Raw genomic sequence first — 21,721 nt, forward strand, 5'->3', positions numbered from 1 at the left:
GCATTTACATTAAAATTCTATAATGACATTTGTTGTACGGTTTCGGTGGTATTTTCAAATTAAGAAATCAGTATATATTAATGAAAATATACTGTTCAAACGATGTGTTTCAAATACAAAGTGGAATATTTTATTTTTTGGAACTGACAACTTTTCATTAACATGTTTAAAAGCTTTACGAAACGAACAGTAAGTATCAGATAACTTTATAACCTATAATTTAAGATTGACTTATTTCAAAAACTTAATTTCTGTAGTGGTATATTATTGTTTCAGTGTCAAAGGAAACCTCGGTAAACTAGAAGTAGTAAGTAATACGAAGGGGCGGCCAAACGCAGTAATGAAGTATGCAAAACAAGAAAGTTTGTTTTTACATAGATGGCCATTAGAACTTCAATTTACAGACTCGTTCCATCTTGGAATCGTTGTATCATTTGGACATTTAATACCTGAACAGCTAATCAAAAGTTTTCCACTGTAAGTTTTATTTTATTTTTTCTCAAATGTGTATTCTTTATTTAGACTGGTACTATTAAGGCTGTAGTCTGATAAAATGTAAGAAAATCATAAAATTCGGCTATTTTAAAACGCCGTTCTTTCCAAATCGCGCCATTAAAATATAATTTAAATGAACATTAGATACTAAAAATTATTTTCTCATGTGTTTCTGATAAAAATTATTTACTTAAAAGTTAATTACAACAAAACCACTGTACTTTTCGACCGATAGATAACGCCTCTTGAAATTTAGATACACTTACCTTAGATACATTTGTACTCATATAAAGACAAAGTATTATCTCTCGACAATGAACTACAAAATTATTTTGAGATCTACATCATTAGTTTTTTAGCAAACTACAAAAAAAATCATCACACTTACAACGTTGATGGATTGATTATAATTTGTTTCGTCTTGAAATCGTATTATTTTATGCAATTGGTGGGAGATTTACATAATTGAAATTCCAGTATTATTCCAGTGATTTAAACAAAAAATATGTAATTGGCTACAGAGTAAATAGAGTGTTTATTAGCTTCCCTATTTTATTTTTATCTAAAGAGCAAAATTAGTCTCGGTATTTTCTTCTAAAAGTTGTTAGTTAATTTTAAAATTACATATTTGTTGCGTTCTTGTTGCGATGTTCCCCTAAAAATTCAATTTGTCTTAGTATTAATTCATTTCATTATCCCTTTCCGCACAGCATTGTTACAAGTGCGGCATGGATCATTTTTATTGCATGAAGGTAAGATTATCATTCTTACTTCCTGAGACTGAAATATTCTGTAAAATTACCTTTTTAAACAAATATTTCATGTCGACCATGTTGGGAATTGAAGTCAAATTGAAACTTCTCGCATGGTAGTCAAACGAACTGACCTTTAGACCGTCTCATAACTTTATTAAATCAAATATGTTCATCATCTTTGTTGCCTAGGGGTATTATCAATGTCCATGGTAGTCTGTTACCACGGTGGAGAGGAGCAGCTCCTATAGTACATGCCATTCTAAATGGAGACACTAAAACTGGAGTTACTGTTATGAGGATTCATCCAAAGAAATTTGATGTGGGTAAGATACCAAAACAATTTAATATTCAATAGAGTATGCCCCTTTTTATATATTTGAATTTTTATTTTATATCTGATGGTGGCAGAATTTCAAATAAAAGCAATGAATCATTTTACTAGTTGCATTTTTTTTTAAATCTTACAAATACTAATTTAATTTATTATTATTAATTGCACCATAACAAACCGGAGGCCCAATTACAGTGGTGAATTACAGTACAGAACACCCAGACTTGAGAAAACCAGGTTGTGGTCCCGTGGCTAGTGTCACGGACTCACGGATCAGAGGTCCGTGATTCGAATCCCACTCTACCACATCTTGGTTCCCATTTTCTAATAGTGAGTTATTTTAAACTCTTTGAAAATGGCCCCTAAAATTGAAATATTTGAGTAAATCATAAGAACGCAAATATTTATTTCTTAAAAAAATCACATATTAATTTCTGTGTTCTTAAATAATAATCCTTATTAGTCATAAAGTGCATATCGCAAGGAAATTACGCTGCGATATGCACTATAGTAATTACTTTAACTAGGTAACAAAATCAGCATTTATGAGTTACCCATTAACAACACATTTTTTTATCCTTCTCCATGAATGCTACAAAAAGACAAGTCATGCATTTAAATTGTCAAAATGTGATTTGAATGAAGGGATGCTGGATGCTTATGACAGAAGATCTGGTGATATCCACGTGCTCCACTTAGGAGCGGATGTGGAAAAGAAGAAGACGAAGAATTTGTACTTCTACCAGCTACCCCACAATATTATACTTTTACAAAAATGTACTTTTTTTACACTTCAGAAATTAAATTATGTACATTTAGGAGATATCCTTTTTCATATAAAAAGTGTTTTGAAACAAAATTATTGAATACATTGATTCATCATATTACTAAAAATGAAAACCCCACCACAAAATAATTTTTGGTTGTTTTTTCACACTTTTTCATCTACCGACTTCGGTACTTGTACTGCATTTATTGAATATAATATAAAATTAATTATAATGCTTATGACAGCAAAATGATTGCAAATGATATATGTAATACGCTATATATTTCATATTTACAGGGGACATTGTGGCACAGAGAGTAATAAAAATAACCACTAATATTCTTCAACCAGAACTTCACAGTACCTTGGCAGAGTTAGGAGCCGAAACTCTAGTAGAATGTATCCACCGATTGCCTGACTGTCTTCATAATGCTACTCCACAAGAAGATTTGGGCGTAACAAATGGTAAATAATTCATCTATGCATAAAATGAATGCATATCACTATGTTTGGACATTTATTTATTTGGGAATATTTTTTTTTAGCACCTAAAGTCACACAATTGCTCAGCCACCTCTGTTGGCAAGATAACTCCTCTATTCAAATATACAATTTGTACAGGGGACTCTTTGGAATATGTCCTTTGTTAACGATGTTTAACGGTCATCTAATCAAAGTATTTCAAATAAAACTATGGAATTCTTTAGGAGAAAATGATTCTTTCGAAACACAACAGCCTCCTGGACATTTTAGATATGTAAAAGAAAAGCAGGTTATCAGAGTGTGGTGTAAAGATGGACAGTCAGTATTTTTTGATAATGTAGGTGTTACAGGTAAAAAAAATATGAGTGCTCAAGAATTTCGGAATGGCTACATGAAGCATATTCCAGAAAATAAATTATTTTTCTCTAATGTAAGCTAACAAACCTACTTTTAATGTTAAATGTATATATTATGTAGAAATTATATGTTAAAAAACCTATTCGAATTAAAAAACCTATTTAATAAATATTTTTTATTTACATTAGTTTATACATAACATTAATCATTTTAAATGATAAGATACGATAATTTGAATTTACTAATGCTCAAAAAAATATGCGCAATTGAGCGTGAATAAAAGCAAATCACCTGTGTCTTTGAAATTCTAAATTAAATCTGAATGTATTTATTTAGATTTTAACAGAATGCTCATAACATTTTAATGATCTGCCAAATATTACGAATTGTCTTCTTTTAGCCCAAATTTTGCCTGAAATAAAAATAATTGTTTTTATTAGAAAAGTGAAACCAGATACAACAAATAAGAAATTCGCGTTTACTAAAATATTACGCATCTCGTAATTACTTCTTATAATTTACATTATGCTAAAAACAGAAATTTTGAAACAATTAGTACATTATTATTACCAATACATTTTTTTCAAAAACTATTTTAATATCCAAAACAAAGCATTTTTAGCAAACTCAAAAAAATGTAAATACACAGTGTGAAATAACAACATTTTAGTTTAAAAAATATGTAAATACTTACCCCCACGCTCAAAATATTCTTCTCAGTATGGTTTTATAGTACTAAAAAACTATGAAAGGTTCATTCATATACAACAAGCATCTAATTATGTGGTACTTATAACTTTACTAAACATTAATTTTATCTAAAACATTCAAGTTTGTTAGTGAAAATTCTTGGTGGAAGTTCATTGTAATTTACTATAGAAATAAAAGACAAGTAAAACTTTGTAAAATGGTCCTTCAGATAAAAATAATGTAGTAAAATTACCGTTATAGAATTTTAAATTATTAATCCGTCCTGTTTTTTTATAAATACATTTAATTCAATAATAAAGATACCAGTATCCAAGATGTCGCAAAAGCGATGAAACCGGTCACTGGTTATTCTAAATTTGTGAATCACTCATATTTTATTTCTATAATACATTAATTTTATTAACGCCATGCCACCACCTTTTTAATTTACTAGCTGCCGGCCTTTATTTTATTTATTTATTTTATTTTATCTATGAGCTTTGTTGGAAAGTCAGTAAGATGCAGCAAATACCAATATAAAATTTACCTCAATATTTTTAAAGAGTTTATTGTGACAATTTAATTATTAAGATAAATGTTTTTATTTTCTTTTTTGATATTAATTTCACAGAATGTTTAAATGTTTTTCTTTTCTTTTTTAATATTAAGTTCACAGATTGTTTGAATGTTTTTATTTTCTTCTTTAATATTAAGTTCACAGATTGTTTAAATGTTTTCTTTCCTTTTTTAATATTAAGTTCATAGATTGTTAAAATTTGTTTAAATTTTTATTGTTTAAATGTATACTATGTATTGTTTCAAGAAATGTACTATTTTTTTTATGTACCGTCCCAAATGAGTTTTCTCGTACAACTCCTGGGAATATAATATCATGATATTCATGTCTTATATGTTTTATTAATAAAAAAAAATAATAAAAAAAATATTATTTATTCAAAAGATAGAAGTTTTATAGAACGATTCCCTAAGTAATGCAGCAAACATTAAAATATAACATTTACTATCCTGTTTGCAATTGTTCTCATAATTTTTGCTGCAAGTCGACAACACTTATTTTCAGAGCAAAATGTAGCGATCCTTTTTTCCACTTATTTTTTTTGTTTTCACTGTTAATTTTGTAAACTTTTTCTAAGGTTTATTTTTTACAAACATAAGACAAACAATAAGTTGAAAATTCTTCAAATGGGCTATAGTATTTTCCATCACCAAAATATCATGTTTAGATCATTCCCACTTAAATTAAATATATGTTTTTATGGCTTTTTACATTCAATGTTGCATCTTTTAAATAAATGACCACATAATGTATTTTCAGCGAATATTTTTTTGTCTGCCAACAATGATGATTAAAAAATCTCCATATCTTTGAGGCCACAATACTTGCAATGTAACAATTTTGTCAAAATAAAAATAAAATAGTAAAAATTTATAATTTGACTGTCCATGCTTTTTAGTTTTTTATGCATTATGAACATAACTTTTTTTGATAACTGGTCAAATGCATTAATTAATTATACTGACGGTAAAGAGGCTAAGTGACTAATGCGTTACTATAGCCAAAAGTAAGTTATAATATGCACTACTTTTAGTTATAATTTAGAGCTGCATCGTATGCTCCACATATGGATATCAGATGTAAATTTTTATTCCACAAAATTGGACTTATTTGTTAGGTATTTATCCTATATAGCCCTCATATTTTTACATAACACCCTGCCTTACCTAATTGTTTTGGAATTGATTTAAAGTAAAAAAAGTTATGCTCATTTTACATTTTTTTTATCTTTAATTGACTCCTCCAAAACTCTCCTTATTACGCATTAGTCATTTAGCCTAAAGAGGCATGGTAAAGACCATTGATATAAACATTATATGTATGTACGGCATAATTACATTTAAAGTCTAAGGTAAACTAACTTTTCATACATTCCCACTTTTAAATAAACATATAACAAAACTACAGCTGAGAATTTTAGATTTAAAAGTATATCCGAATAATGAATTTAAAAGCTACGAAGAATAATGCAAATTATGAAGCATTATATTATTTTTTTGTTTTAAACTCGCTGGAAAAAAAGAGTTAATTTTAAAATCATTATTTCTGTTGATTGGAGGTAATGCAATCACAATAATAATCTTCTATTAGGACAAGGAAGGGAGTGGAAGTGTAAGATCGTAGCCCTATTAGACAAACATTTTGCAACTGATTTAAATATTTAGTTAATCTTTATAATTAGCTACTAATTACATAGCTTAAAATCCACCACAAACAGTTTGCTTAGTGAGGCCACAATGATAAATAATAATATATACAAATATTAAGTATTCACAAACTGACATGTTTTGAAAATTAATAAAATGAAACAAATATGCATATGATAAATTAACATTTATTAAGATGAATGACAATGTTTAAGTTGATTTTGTGTATGGTGGTAAATATTTAATGTACATATGCCTTTTCCTTTTATTACAATTGAACTGAATTTCAATTCACTTCCACAGTATAAAATAACTGTAAAAATAACTGACACAATCGATTTATGTATAATAAATGCTAAACGGTATTCCTCTCCAAATTTGAACTTTTCAAAGAGAACACTTTGCTGGTAGTTGTCCTTTCCTAGAAGTGCGTGAAAAATGAATTGTTAGCGTGAAAAAATAATAAATTCACAATAAATTAAAAGTAATTACTATATGTGCACATGTTAAAAAAATAGTAAGTTGATAGTTAATTAATAATAATAATAATCATAATGCAAAATGATTGTTACATAAATTACTTAATTCATCTGTAACAAGAAAAGTAATCAAAATAAAATTGGTATGGATTGAAAATTTTTACATTCTGGAAGATAATCTACAAACTCAATGTTGACATTTCAACTGTACGAAAAATGAAAACAATATAAATAATGTTTATTTTAAAAATTGAAATTCATAAGTTATCACGGCCTTTCAGGTACTGGTATGGTTTTTTGGGTGTTATGTTATGTGCCAATAATACTTCTTACCAATGCTTCAGCTAGCATCAGTACCCACCGTCTGAGCCCAACATCATATTATGAAACATCAGCAAAAAGTACAGTTGACATACATAATACCTAGAAGGCACCAGCTACTACTGAGAACATTTTGATTAATTTTCTTATGGTCGTATGATAAATTTAGGGTTAATGTAAACATTGCACAGTAAAAAGCACATTATTGGTTAGTTTAAAAGAGCCATGCACAACTTACGTTATCGGGAGGTGGATTCAAAACAAATTTCATGCAACAGGTAGAAGGTGAGGAAGGGGAAGCAAAAAAACATGAAACTTGAAATCTTCAATAAATTGTTATTCTTTTAGGAGCAAATCTGTGTTTGGGAAAATAGGTATGTAATTAAAAAGTTTCACTTTTATATTGTAATGTATAATTTATAACAATAGGGTATTTTTTTCAAATCTATTAATTAATCAATCAATTAAATAAACATTATTCTTTTTTTCAAATGGTACATTTACTAAGCTAGTATGTAATGGTTTTAAAATAAGATATCAATAACAATTATACATTTTATAATTTCAACAGCAATAACTAATATTATATATAACTGATTTTAGATGGCCTATTCAAATATCTACATAGTATTTAAAAAATGTAAAATAAACTTATTTTAATTGTGCCATACTCTGAACTGCCATTTATTTTATGAGAAATATTTTTTATAGGTAAAAAAAATAGCTTAGTTTTATAAAAGCAGATTTTAAATTATTTGTTCAATATTGAAGGCGTACAAAATTAAATATTACGTGTTTATAAATGGTAAGTGTTCTGTTGGGTTGGCAATTATAAAAATATGTAACTACATTCATAAAAATACATAAATTTGGATTTAAAATAAATTGTTTACATTCAATATATTATAAAATTCATCATTCAATATCTCACCGAAATAATGATTAGTAACAATCACATTTGCATATCATGTGTTTTAAAAAATGGCATTCTATTATCATTATTTAGATAAATATATAAAACAATATAACTTATTTTGTATAATTTTTTACTCAATGCACTTTTCAGATATTATTTCACTTTGGTACCAAAATAATCGATGATGATGCATTTGTATTTCGAATTACAAATGCACCACTGCTCTAAATATTTTGTATGCAATTTATTAAATTAAAAATTAATTATACAAGGAATGTCGAACATAGAATTTTGCTACACATAAAATAACTAATTTATTAAGGGCGTGCCAGTGAAAATATTTTTCCAGCGATTTTGAAAACGACATTTTTACCATTTCTCTGATATTATTTCAGTAAATGCCAAAAAACAGTCAAATGTCTATTATAAACAAAACAAATGTGATTTTTCTGTCAAAATTATGTAATTTTATCAAAATCATTAACATGGTATGTTATATGAACACGATGGATAACCTGTTTTAAGTATCAGTAACTAATTTTACCACATACATTAACTAGTTAAACATTTATGATTCATGAATTAATCAATTTTGAGCCTATAAGTTGTAAGATATTTCAGTGTACTTGTAATGATAATATGTATGTATTTTTGAAGAAAATGTTTGCTTTTTTTTAGATCGATTCTGATGTTAGTAGCTGTAATGATTTATTTTTCCGCAAAATACACATGGCCTCTCAATGAACACTTTCATATCAGTTCCTTATAAGACTTACATAATTATGCAAGTGTTTAGCTAATTATTCTAGAAATAAGTTTACACCCAACTAAAAATATTGCATTCATCATCATTCATAAAATATCTACAAAAAAACTCAGTAAATTTTAATACATATTTTTTTAATAGTTCATTTTAAAGATTTAACTTTATCAGGTAACTCTTTGTGTTGATACCCTTTGTTTGTTAAAAAAATAAATAAAACGAATTACAATAAGTGCTTGATTTAATAAAAATCTGCACCGTTTGACTTAAGCACCAAGTTCTTTGTTAAAACTAGTGATATTTTACATTCACATAACACTCAAGTGAAAGTTATCCCTTGTAGCTGTCCTTTATTCCCACAGTAGAGTAATATACCCACTTATTAAACTTATCACTAAGGAAGAGAAAAAAAAAGCGAAACATGATAAAAATATATATTTGAAAAAAATATAATCATTATTGGTTTTCCAAATAAAATATAAAGATTATTCAAAATATACACGACTAATAAATTTTAAAAAAGTAAAATGCGTGTAAAGAATAGTGTAAATAAATATTTGGTGCTGAATTAATTTTTGTATAAAACATAAATTAACTGGAAAAAAATACATATACCTAATACAAATATGTATACAAATTCTAAGATTTTTCAATTCAAATTACTTTATAAAACAAATTGTTGTGTATTTAAATTTCTAAAGTGTGTTGTATATTTGTATTATTAAACATCATGAGAGGGACAAACATTAGCTACAAAATGAATTACTTGTACATTATACATACCCACTTACACTTTCACAAAAATAACGCTTCTAAATACATTAAGCTAAAATAAAGGCTGCTCATGAAAGTTAGTTACAAATTTTAAACTTTTTACAACTACGTATGTTGATTATTTTTTAGAAACTGTAAATTTAACACATTAGGTACATTTGAAATGAGAACAAGTCGTAATTCTACAGGTTAAAGACATGATTTGAAGCATGCGCTTACATATGCTCGGGATGGCTGCGGATACAGTCAATCATGTCAACGGCCTTCAGCTCTCCTATGCAGATACGGTGGATGGCAGTAAACAATGGAAACCTGGAAAAAGAAGTCAAATCAAGTACATATTCGGTTTATACAGCAGAATGAAAAAAACTCTGATGTTTGTCTTTTAGTATTCAAGACTAGAGGATCAACATTATGTTTAATAATTGTCTTTAAACCTTATATTTATTATGTAATTTAATAATTGTTGACTGTAGGTTTCTGTAAAATAAATAAATAAATACCAAAAAATTATAATAAGGTTAAGTTTTTCGCTAATATTCCGAAACTATTTGATTTGTAGAATAATTTAACAAAAAAACAGCACTATAAATATTATCTGTGAAGTACCATCTATATGCAAGAGAAAGGTGATATGGAATACAAAGTTCTCTTAAATGTTAGTATAGTTTTGCTTACTTTTTCCAAGAACTTGTTATAATGACTTAAGAAATCTTTAAAGTAAAAAATGTGTATATTCAAATAAAAATACGTAATAGAAGCGCCTTTAAGTTGGTATACTCTCAAAAACAGAACTTCATAACAAATATATTAAAATTGGCCATGATTATTATAAAAACATATTTACTTGTTTTCCATTCCCTTCAGTTTGAGCATGTGGTTAACTTCTTCAGCTGTGAAAGGGCCTTGCAATTTCTGTCCATTTAACATTTCAACTTCCAACTCCTTGATTGATTTTCCAGTCTTCACAAAGGCTTCGGACACACGCCTATTGCGACCACCTATATATTACATTATACAATTATTATTTTTCTTATTGCTTTTTCTTCTCATTTAGAACATAAAAACAGGATTAATTTTAATTTCCTGATAGCAGAGATCAGTGATTCTTGCATAGCGTTAATCAATTGTGTAAAAAAAAATTTGAGTAATTTTGACCTAATCAAGAACATTGCTCAGTAACATATTATGGAAAAAAACTACAATATGAAGTCGACGATGTAAAATTTTTATTAAATAATGTTTCTAACATGTATCGTCTCTTTTAGGTGAACACGTGTAGGCTGGATTTGTTCTGACACTTCGGCTACCGTTGCAGGAGCCGTCTTCAGGGTAAACTATGGAACGAATTCAACCTACACACGGGTTCACTCGAAAAGACGATGCATACTGATAACAGTTAAGGTAAAAATCTATGCACCTATTTAAATAGTTTGTTTAAAAAATATATCAGAAGACATAAAAGTGTACTAACAGCTAAATAGTTAAAATTCTGAATTCAATACTAATAGAAAATAGCAGATTCAATAAACACATCAATTCAACTGTCATGAGTTGTGAGCCTATTATTTGAAATACTAATATTATTGCAAAATTGTAATGTAAATATTTTTGAATTTGTCTTCGGCATACCAAGTTTTTCTTTTAAAATAATAATTAATTAATATTCCCACCAAATTTCATATTTAATTATGTTTACAAAGATTTATTCATTTATTTACTATACAATTCTTTTTTACAACTGAAGTTGCGAAAAATTCAATTATTTTACTACTCATCTAGGGTCCCAAAGGTTCTTTAGGATAACTAAAATAAATGCTTTTATAAATATTTATCTTGTTTTGAAATATCTTAATAATAATCAGTAATAGTGTACCATAGCAGGTGGTAATGAGATCTGCTACTCCGCATGATTCAAAGAATGTGCTGAGTTTGCTTCCGGGATAGAACACATCCACGAACTTAATCATTTCCATGAGTCCTAGACGAATAATGGCAGCTTTAGTGTTGTCACCGAATCCAAGACCATCTACAAATCCAGCACCGCAAGCGACGATGTTCTGTAAACCCATCAGAGCATTATGTAATACTAAAACAATAATATAACAACAGATTGTAAAACATTGATTTTACACAATTAACCGTAAAATTTCATCAACAACTCAATTTTAAATACATATATCAATGTCATGAATGCATTATATTTCAACCTTTTTACTCTCTCTCGAGTTATATGAGCAATGGCATTATTTGTAGTAATAGTATTTATTAGGGTTATTTACAATAATAAGAGGACCCTTTTATTCAAATTCATGTACCGACTTGCTAGAAATAAAATCCATAACTCGAGACTTATTGTTGTGGCCAGCGGTTCAATTTTACCTGATGATTATCCCTGTCAAGAAGGGATATATTGAATTGATTCATGACTGCACATTTAATTGAATTCTTCAATGAAATGTGTGGTTGAATTCCTCGCCCAGAGATGGCGGGCATAATTTTCGCTCCGTCGGTATCACCGCGCCCAAGGAAAATCCGAGTTGTTATGAAAAAAGTCAAACGCCGGCTTGACAGCTTTGGTTCGCTCGGACTGGTTCTTCAAGATTATAAACGCTGAATTACCAACCAACCAACAAAAAATGGATCGAAGTGGATGCCATTAGATATTCAAAGGACATTTTTCTTTAACCTTTTTCGACGGGTGCTGATTTGTCATGTTTTGAACTGCTGGCAATAAATATTGAATGACATTTTCTATTGAATATGAAAAACTAAATGGATCGCTTAAAAGGGGTATATAAAATGGAAGTAATATTTACACGTACCGGAATTTATTATACACTTATATTATCGGGTTTGTTAGAAAGAGATATTAGATATTTTTCACTTGGATCTTTTAACCACCAAGACGACGACTTAACAACTTAATTATATCAGTTGCATCACAAGATATATGAATATGGCTTTGTGGCATCTTGATGTTTCCTGAAAATAACCATGGATTTGGTTGTCTAATGGAAAATTTATGTTTATTTTTTTTTAGAAAACAGTTAAAGATCTGTATTTAGTTAAAGACTCTTTCAAAGTAATTTATTTTTATCAAAATCATTTTTTTATACATTTTTGAGAAACTTCACCATACAATTAAATGCTCTAATTTTTACCGCATGTAAGAAAACATTTTTATATCCAATATCCCGTTGCACTGAACTTCCTCATAGCCTGGCTCTTTTTTGGTAAGTCCAACATGAATTGTAAGTCAATATTTATTAAAACAGAGAAGGAGAACATTTGAGAGAGGGAATATGAAAGTCTAGGCATTCACATGACTTATGACCTGTCATTGGTTGGATTAAGTGGCCATCTTACACACTGCGTAACATTCACCATTCTGCCTATGTTATATTCCTTCAACTCTTCTATCTGTTGATTTTGATGAAGTCATGTCTACAAAATTTGGACACATTCAAAATATTGTTGAAATCTAAGTTTTTATTTATTTATGTTTTAGTGATTTTTTCTTGAATAAAGGATTTTTTTATTGTTTAAAAATGACATTAGTTTGTGTTTTGTGAACAGAATTGTGATTATTTACCTTCAGCGCTCCACAAATTTCAACAGCGTCTTCGTCATCTACAACAACAACCCTGAAGTTATGTGTCTGTATCATGTCCCTGAGGACTGGAGCCAAAGTAGCATCACGGCACCCGATGGTAGTCTCGCAGAACTTTTCCTCGGCAACCTACAAACAAACAAAAACATTATTTATTAGGTTCTTATTTCCATAAAGTATTGTCAGATAAAAGGTCTATAAATGACACGAAGAGTAAGTTTCAACGTTATTATCTCAATGTATAGTACAATTATAAAAAAAGGATTGTGTATGTCCCAACTGACTAATTATTAAACTAAACATCTGGAATCCTGAACTCTAAAAACTCCTGGAGGCGTATGGTTGTAAAATTACAAAAGAATAAATATAATTGAAGACGTTGTGACAAAACAAAAAGCAGAGATATCTGGGGTTTAAGCTTTGAACACCGGTACAATAGGGAAATATCACATACTATGAATACTGATAAAATATATGAAATGGATTTAGAATAATTAATTGTATTTTCAAAATCAATATGGATATTGTGGAGAAATTTTTTCATACATAAATGTAAAAAAGAAATTCAATAAAAATATGTTTGTAGAAAAACGTGACGTGTTTGGCCTTGGTTGTTGTGACGTCAAGATTCGTGATATTTTTCTACACAAATTTCAATAGCAAGAACAAATAAACATATTAGGGGCGTGGCCAACGGAATCATCATTTTTGCGGGAACTCAAAAATACAAATTTAAAAGTATTTTTTATGCTACTTATAATTATCAAAAAAAAATTTTTAATGGACAGTATCTCATAGACCTTTATTACTTTAAAAATATATTTTAAAAAAGTGATATTTTCCTATTATTGATAACACCTTCATTTGCTCTCAAAATCGGTTTTCTGATACCCTTTGATGGTGTAGTTGACTTTATGTGAAAGGGCTGTACATAAAATTTTCATCTATGTATAAAAAAATAAAAAAGTAGATTTTTTTAAATTCGAAACATAACGCCTCCATCCACTCATTCAATTGTTTGTGCTTATTTTCGCAGTAAAGTTGTGATAGTTTTTATCCATTTTGGAGTGATGTCCAAACAATGACCGAGAAACAGTTTTGTGAAGAGAATATGGAAGGCCTAGCATTTACAGAGATAATTATCTCTCATTAGCCGATCACATTACACACTCCGTAAAAGTCACATGAACAAATATATTTTCTTCCATCTGTTTAATTTTTATTCACAAAACGATACATCTGTCTTTATTAAAATATCAATCATGGATTGAATCCTGTTTCTTTAATCTATAAAAATTTGGACGAACTCAAAATATTTCCACTATCTATTTTGATTTCAACGTTGGTTGTCCTCATTAAAAATTTCAGTGTAAAAAAAATATTATGGTGACAGAAATGTACCTTCTAACTACACAAGTACTGTGATAACAATGACATTCAGAAGAGTAAGAAGCGTTATTAAAACATAGTTTTTCTGTCTAAAATAACACAAAACATATAAATGTCGGCAGATTATGTTATTTAAGTATTATCAAACATTGTAAGTGTACATAACGTTTAGAGCACCTGTTACAACATCTGAATTGAAACAGTGCCAAATAAATTTTATTTAAATTCTATAGCAAATGTAACAACACAAGAATTCATGACAATCACATAATAGATCCAAACTAACTTACAGAAAGTTAATTTCTTTTTTGCGAACATTCATTTATCCCAAAACAACAATCTAAATAAAAAAGTATTTGTACTTAAAAAATACCCATTTGACATTTTTTAAAAGAGCAATTGTCATGTTTTTAATAGATTAAACACAAAAAAGACAAACTTTTTTATTTTTACAATATTTTGTTATTATTATTTTTTTAATTATTATTATGAAAATTAACTCAACTTTTTTTTAAATCTTTTTTATTTTATATAAAATATGTAATGTTGTAGTGAATAAACAAAAATTTACATACATTTAACATTTCAAATTGATCAACAACATTTTCGTTCTTAACTACACAGCTAATCAATAATGTAAGGTTTTGCCTACCATGAGGTCACCGATGAGGTCTCAGATTCGATTCTCAGCATGGTTAATGTGAAATATGTATATAAAAATATTTTTAATATTTCTACACTGCAATATTTCATAGTCTCTGGACTGGCATAAGGCTAATCATCTTACCTCCATGGAAAAAATTATGGAGATATGCTGTGATTGGGGTACCAAAAGGTCATTAGGTGCGGATAAGGGAATGATGACGATGATTTTCTTATAAATTTTAGGAGGGTTATTATGTTAAATAAAAATATACATTACCTCTCCAGCTAAATTAGCCCCCATAAGAACGTGGCAAGGAATCTTTAGGTTTCTTGTTACAATGTGAGAAATTAGGTCAATTCCACCTCCCTCGGCAACATCGAAACCCTTAAATAAAACAAAAAATTACTTATATAAATTACTTAATTATATATAAAATATAAGGACAGGGAATTGTGGAGGTCCAAACGGTAGACCTTTGTTCTACACTGGACTCAAGAAAAAGGCTGAATAAAAATATCTAACTGGAGCAATCTAAAAAACTGACCTACCCTACTAACTTGACCCCCACTAACTTCTCTTTACCCACTCGCTTACGTGCATGGATGTTATATAAGCCATCTCCAAGAATGACAGAAATGGAGAATAATTTTGAGTATGTAATATAAGAAGCATATTGAGCATATGGCACCTCTGTTGAAATATCTGTTAATCTTGATAAACTCCGTAAAGGATTCAATCCTGTACTTGTCTAGATATATTTAGACATACTCTTGTCAATACAACTCCAAGAAGAAGCTTCTGCTTCTGCTCTAGCCTTCATTTTGCCAATGATAGATATAGACCTCTTTCGACTCCTTCCACTCGTCTCTGTCTTGACCCCTCCACATCCGAGCCCCACTAGCTATCTGGACAATGTCATCGGTCCATCTCTTTGATGACCTTTTGACACTCCTTTTATTTGCCCAAGGCCTCCAATTTAAAATTCATGGCACCCGTCTAGTGTCCCCCTGTCTAGCCATATGCCCTGCTCGTTGTCACTTTGGTTTGCCACACGGTTCATGACATCAGCACATCGGTTCTCCATCCAATCTTTACGTTTCTTATTCCATCTCGAAGACTCACACCAAACATCTGCCGTTCCATGAACCGTTGGGTGCATTTTAATTTTTAGACACTCTTTACAGTAAAGGTTGTCATCTCTAGTCCGTAAGTTATCATCGGTAGTATGCGTGTGTCAAAGACCTTTCTTTTAAGTCAAGATAAGAAAAAGAAGCTATGTATATGTTTTAGTTAGAAAAATAATAAATTCCTAATGCCCGCATATTAACATATAACTGAGATTTTTGCAAATCTTTGCGATATATTTTTAAATTATCATGAGGAAATTAGCCTTGATGTTTCTTAGTCTGACCATGAAACAAGGTGAATAACCATTTATTTATTAAAAACAACATTTATTAATAATACAGTTATTATTTAAAGTTTTTAACTAACTTTGATTAGTGATAGAGCAGCTGCCGTAGGCTTGATCTTTCCGAGTAATGTGGAACAAAGTGTGCGGATAAACTGATGCGGGACAACAAATATTAAGATATCCGCATCCTTTGCGGCATCAACAACATCGGGAACAGCTACCTAAAAAACATAAATAATTTTTAAATATATAAAATTCATCTTTATTTATATTTTATATTATTTTTGCACCACAACAGGCCAGGAGGCCCAATTACAGTGGTGAATTACATCACATAACACCCAGGCTTGAGAAAAATCACATTTTAATTTTTGTGTTCTCACCGGTAATCGAACCCGGAACCTTCCATGCGTGAGTCAAGCGTCTTGACCACTACACCACGGAGGCCGCCTTATCTACATACAGTTCCTGACTTTGAAAATACCATTACAGAATAAAACATTTACTTATCGAATTAACTAACTGTAGTTTAGACTGGCAATGATACAATAATTTATTTTTTTAGATATAATGTATGTATGTACTCTTAACCTACATTTATGTATGTTATTAATTTTTTTCCTAAATTAATAAATGATACATATATTAGCTAGCAATATTTACAATTTTTTGTTTGGCTAACCCTTAGCGTGCATCATTATTATTATTTTTTAAACTATTTATGCTTCTATTATTGAGAGTTCTGAATTATTAAGGTTGATATAATAAATCTTAATTCATCAGTTTGTTGTTGTTTGGTGTTAGATAAAATAACATAAAATATTTCAATAAATAACCCACTCTGTCTGCCATTCATATGCATAATATTACACGGTAGAAACATAAAAATAAACCATGCATATGCACTGCTTAGCATACAAAGTGTTAATGCAAAATATTTTTGATATTTAAGGATTGTTAACATTGTAGTGCAAAATATTCAGGTTTGTTATTGAAGTTTCTTAATGGAAGTTTATTGTAATTTTATATTGATTTCTTATTATTCATATTGTGGCAAGATTGAGGGGAATTAAAGCAAAAACGCCACTGTCCATGATCACTGTTTTTGGGAAGACCAATAAAACCAGTAGCGAAAAAACATATTGAAAAGACACAGTGCACATTGAACTTAAAATAAAAGGTCTTTTCACTACTTATTATAACCACTCACAAGTTGCACATTGAACATAAAAGAAATAGTCTTTTCATTACTAGTTATTTTTATCTTCCCAAAAACGGTGACCATGGACAGTGACATTTTTGCATTTAACCCCCTCAATTACTATGACTAGGTTATTCAAAATCAGCATTTTTTTAGTTAACCACTAAAAGTCGTCACAATCATAAAGAAAGATTCAAAGATGTATATTAGTGGTTAATTCAAAACCCCCTCAATTACTATGACTAGGTTATTCAAAATCAGCATTTTTTTTAGTTAACCACTAAAAGTCATCACAATCATAAAGAAAGATTCAAAGATGTATATTAGTGGTTAATTCAAAAATCCCGATTCCCTAGTTTTAGTAATTTTCATTATTAATTTTATGATTGTAAAAAAAAAAGATTTATAAACAAATTCATCATTATCACTCCCTTTCCCCACCGAATGGTGCATAGGACACTGCATCGGTACACTAGCTGCGGGGTATCTTGACTATTTTTTACAAAGGTAAGATGATCAGTCTTAAACTTCAGAGGCCAGCCCAGAGACTATAAAATATTCTAGTGTAAAAACATATTTTTAAATAAATATTTTATGTCAACCATGTCGGGAATTGAACCCGAGACCTCTTGCGTGGTAGGCAAATGCTCTGACCATTTGACCACAAGGTGGACATATATACACCAGCACCTCTTTTTCATAATAACATAGAACAAAAACTGAATTTAAAAAAAAAAGTAATACTTTTATTTTTTACTTGGATGGAAATATTACACAGGCTCTGGATATCTTTAGCACTGAAAGTTTCGTTGTATAAAATGTATGTAAAAAAGTATGTTTATGTTCTGAAAGTAACGGTGAAAAATCTTAGCTAGAATGTTGTAAAGTATTTTTTGTCATGTTATATTTTTAAACAAAATTACAAAAACAATTTCATTTGTTTAAAATCCTGTTTTGATATTTATACAAGGAAGCCTGTCCACCATTGTTCTTTTTAGTACACCTTTTTTTACGTGGTACTGTGCTGAAAGTATTCACTGTGTAAAAAGAGGCACTGGTGAATCAATAAATTACCCGTGTCTATTAATTAATAAAGTAAACAAATAATTGAGTTGTCGATATTAAAGAAAGTATTTTTAAAATGAATACATATATATTATTGAAAAACGAAAATAATTTAAGGTCCGATTGCTATTCATGAGAAATGATAAAGATTATTATTAGATAAAGAGTTTTTATCATGTCTTTTGATATTGTATTTTAAATGTCAATATCTCAAATTTATGTCAGCCTGTAAAGGCAATTGAATACTTATGTGCTTGTGTTAATTTATGTAATAATTCATTAGTCTCTACTTATTGTATTATATTAAGAAGTTTACCTTCAAAATTGATTGACATATTTTAACGGGAAAAGTATAATTACTTATACAGCTTAGAATATTACATTCTTATTTGTGTACTTCTTAACTACACTAAAAAATAGAACCATATATAATATTTCTTTTCACACTCTTTGTACAGAAACAATCAACAAATTTGAAAAGTGAGTTACACATTTGCAATATGAATGGTCCAATTCACCTTTGTCCTTTCGCAGTGTTTTACAACCTGTAGGTCGCGACCCCCGAGGGGGTCGCAAAGCCTCGCTTTGGGGGTCGGGGTCGCAGTCACAAGCGAGGTAAAAATAAAAAGCAAGGATTTTAAAACCATACTTTACAACAAAACACAATAATTTCTCGATTATTTTTTAACAATTAATCGAACTATGATTTTATTTTTGAGACGCAAACAACCTGACTATTTTCTAATAAGAAATTTCCGTGGTTTTTACTTTTATTTGTTAGTAGACTTATCAAATAAGGTCAAATTTAAAAAAAATGTTTTAATGTATCGTATTATCAGTGCTATGATTTTTTTACAGATGTGCAATTCTGAAATTACTCTTCCTGTGACATCACAAATTCTCTACGGTGAGTTCTGCTGATTGGTGAATTGGCTTCCCGTCAACCAGAAATCTATCATAACACTCTATCATTGGTTAGTTCTTAAATTATCCAAATCACTTTCAGAATTTCAGAAAAAAAAATTAAGATGGAAACGTACCGCGATTTGCAAAATAATGATTCTATCTTCGCGCGCTATTGTCCTTCCCTCCGCGAATTGTCCTCCCTTCCTCCACTAATTAATTTTGATTAGTCAGTCAGTGTGTCGTTGACCTTAATTAATTAAAATCTCGTTTCTTTAAAAATGGTTTTTTCTCCCATTTTCAACATACATACACAAAATTAATTAAAATAGACCAATTTTTCCTAAAAAATCCTATTATCCGACTGAGGTCCGGTCCCGATCGATTCGGATAATTGGAGTCTACTGTTGTTCATTTTTATTAAAACCATTCTTATGAATTTTTTCATGCATTCTTGATAAACTCCGCAGTACAATTAAATGCTTTAACTTTTTCCACATGTAAGAAAACATTTTTTAAATCCAATTTCCCGTAGCACTGAACATCTTCATTGGAGTTTACTTCTCATTTTAGTTTTTATGTTCACTATTGAAGAGAACGTTAGTTCACATAGGTAGGATGTGGCAAATGGCACTAATAATTGCAAATCTTCCCTCGTCATCTCTGGATTTTTCTTCATCCAGAAAATGTCAATGAATTCAATTTAATTTTAAGCATGCCATCTGTGTCTTATAGACCATGCTGCTGCTCCTACCTTGCAGTAGATTTCTCTATTAATAATTATACGTTCTCAATATTGAATATGATATTGCAAGATGGGGTGGAGCATCAATTTCATTACTCATAAAACTTCAAAAAGCCATTATTTAAATTATTCTACATTCAGATAATTACAAATCTAAAAGTACTACATGTAAGACAAGTTTGCCTGAAAGTTATACTTGGAGAAATTAGAACACAAAAGGAATCGTTGTACATTAAGCACAATAAGGACACGAGAGCTGAACTAGAAAAAAGACTAACGGTGCCTAAGTATAAAAGATATTTTACACAACGCCATTTTACCTTTAATGCACCAAAAATTTACAATTATCTCTGGCTGGATATAATACAAAGTATCGATACTTATTCCTTTTAAAAAAATCATTACACAATGGCTGATGGCTCAAGATAGAAAACAGTTAGAAGATCTAATGATGTAACATAATTAAGTAACATTATGCATTCTTAGCACATATATATATTCTTTATATTTATATAATAATGATTATTTAGTTCTTACATTTGATTAGCTATGCATTTTTAATTTTTTTTTTTTTTGCACCACAACAGGCCAGGAGGCCCAATTACAGTGGTGAATTACATCACAGAACACCCAGGCTTGAGAAAAATCACATGTAATTTTTGTGTTCTCACCGGGAATCAAACCCTGAACCTTCCGTGTGTGAGTCAAGCATCTTGACCGCTACACCATGGAGGCCGCCTTTATAATTTATAATTAAGCATTATAATTTATAAGGCGCATTTATAATGAAGTAGTTTTAGTTTTTTTTTCTGTTATTGTTATATTAGTATAGAACTACTTGTACTTTAAAAAACTCCATCTTAGAACAGGCTGAGCCATGTTAGATGGAGACTATCCCAACCAGAGGACGCTCTGTATTCATTTTGTCATTCACTACTTTTATATATTGGTATTAAATATGTACTTATTTATGCAATAAATAACAAATGAGATGGACCTTTTATCTATTAACCATTTTTAATTAATAAACGCATATTTTTTGTTTCTTTCTGTACTTATATAACAATACTTAAAAAATAGCTGAGGAATAATTGCGAGCTATCGCAGAACAGGTTATACCTAGTTAGAAAGTTGACAACCATACCTTTAGTTTATATTATGTACCTTTTTTACTTAATTATTTGTTTTCTTTATTGTAAGAATAAATCTGTTCTCAACTAAAATAAATGCCGATTTTGTCAGCACTGAATCTACAAATAAATGAAAATTAAATATTCTGTCATTGATTTCACTAGCATACGAGTATGAGAAGTATAATAAAATTAAGGTCCTGGGGTTTGCCAGATTTTTTTACTCGTAAAGGGGTAGCGTATTTAAAAAGGTTGAAAA

The 21,721-nt window shown here is 29.3% G+C and overlaps 2 protein-coding genes across 7 annotated transcripts in view; one reads left to right on the plus strand and one right to left on the minus strand.

Annotated features, from left to right (window-relative positions):
- On the plus strand, window positions 1–3,359 carry LOC148283837 (methionyl-tRNA formyltransferase, mitochondrial). 3 transcript variants are annotated; one of them, XM_088243147.1, is made up of 5 exons: window positions 1–189; window positions 277–477; window positions 1,440–1,573; window positions 2,648–2,815; window positions 2,896–3,359. In XM_088243147.1, the coding sequence occupies exons 1-5, from the start codon at window positions 23–25 to the stop codon at window positions 3,270–3,272; spliced, it is 1,047 nt and encodes a 348-aa protein (XP_088099273.1). In that variant the 5' UTR covers window positions 1–22; the 3' UTR covers window positions 3,273–3,359. The 3 variants fall into 3 exon arrangements, with proteins under 3 accessions (XP_088099273.1, XP_088099274.1, XP_088099275.1); XM_088243148.1 differs by having other exon boundaries at window positions 56–189; window positions 258–477; XM_088243149.1 differs by lacking the exon at window positions 2,896–3,359 and having other exon boundaries at window positions 56–189; window positions 258–477; window positions 1,440–1,569; window positions 2,648–2,787.
- Window positions 3,351–21,721, minus strand: part of Gpdh1 (Glycerol-3-phosphate dehydrogenase 1) — a 26,595-nt gene continuing 8,224 nt past the window's right edge. The window contains exons 3-10 of one of the 4 annotated variants that reach the window (XR_015825494.1): window positions 16,499–16,639; window positions 15,281–15,388; window positions 12,952–13,098; window positions 11,233–11,416; window positions 10,204–10,357; window positions 9,576–9,668; window positions 7,142–7,259; window positions 6,274–6,524 (exon numbers count right to left, since the gene is read on the minus strand). Coding sequence is in view for 3 of the 4 variants with exons in the window: in XM_088243144.1 (XP_088099270.1) it covers window positions 6,491–6,524; window positions 9,576–9,668; window positions 10,204–10,357; window positions 11,233–11,416; window positions 12,952–13,098; window positions 15,281–15,388; window positions 16,499–16,639 (861 nt within the window). In the remaining variant the exon portion in view is untranslated. Of the gene's footprint in view, window positions 3,603–6,273; window positions 6,525–7,141; window positions 7,260–9,002; window positions 9,669–10,203; window positions 10,358–11,232; window positions 11,417–12,951; window positions 13,099–15,280; window positions 15,389–16,498; window positions 16,640–21,721 lie in introns of those variants that run through there. The other 3 variants (XM_088243145.1, XM_088243144.1, XM_088243146.1) reach the window with 3 other exon arrangements.

The sequence above is a fragment of the Micrasema longulum genome, unplaced genomic scaffold (genome assembly GCF_059751315.1).
Source record: "Micrasema longulum isolate JH-2025_06_02 unplaced genomic scaffold, ASM5975131v1 h1tg000191l, whole genome shotgun sequence".
NCBI lineage: Eukaryota > Metazoa > Arthropoda > Insecta > Trichoptera > Brachycentridae > Micrasema > Micrasema longulum.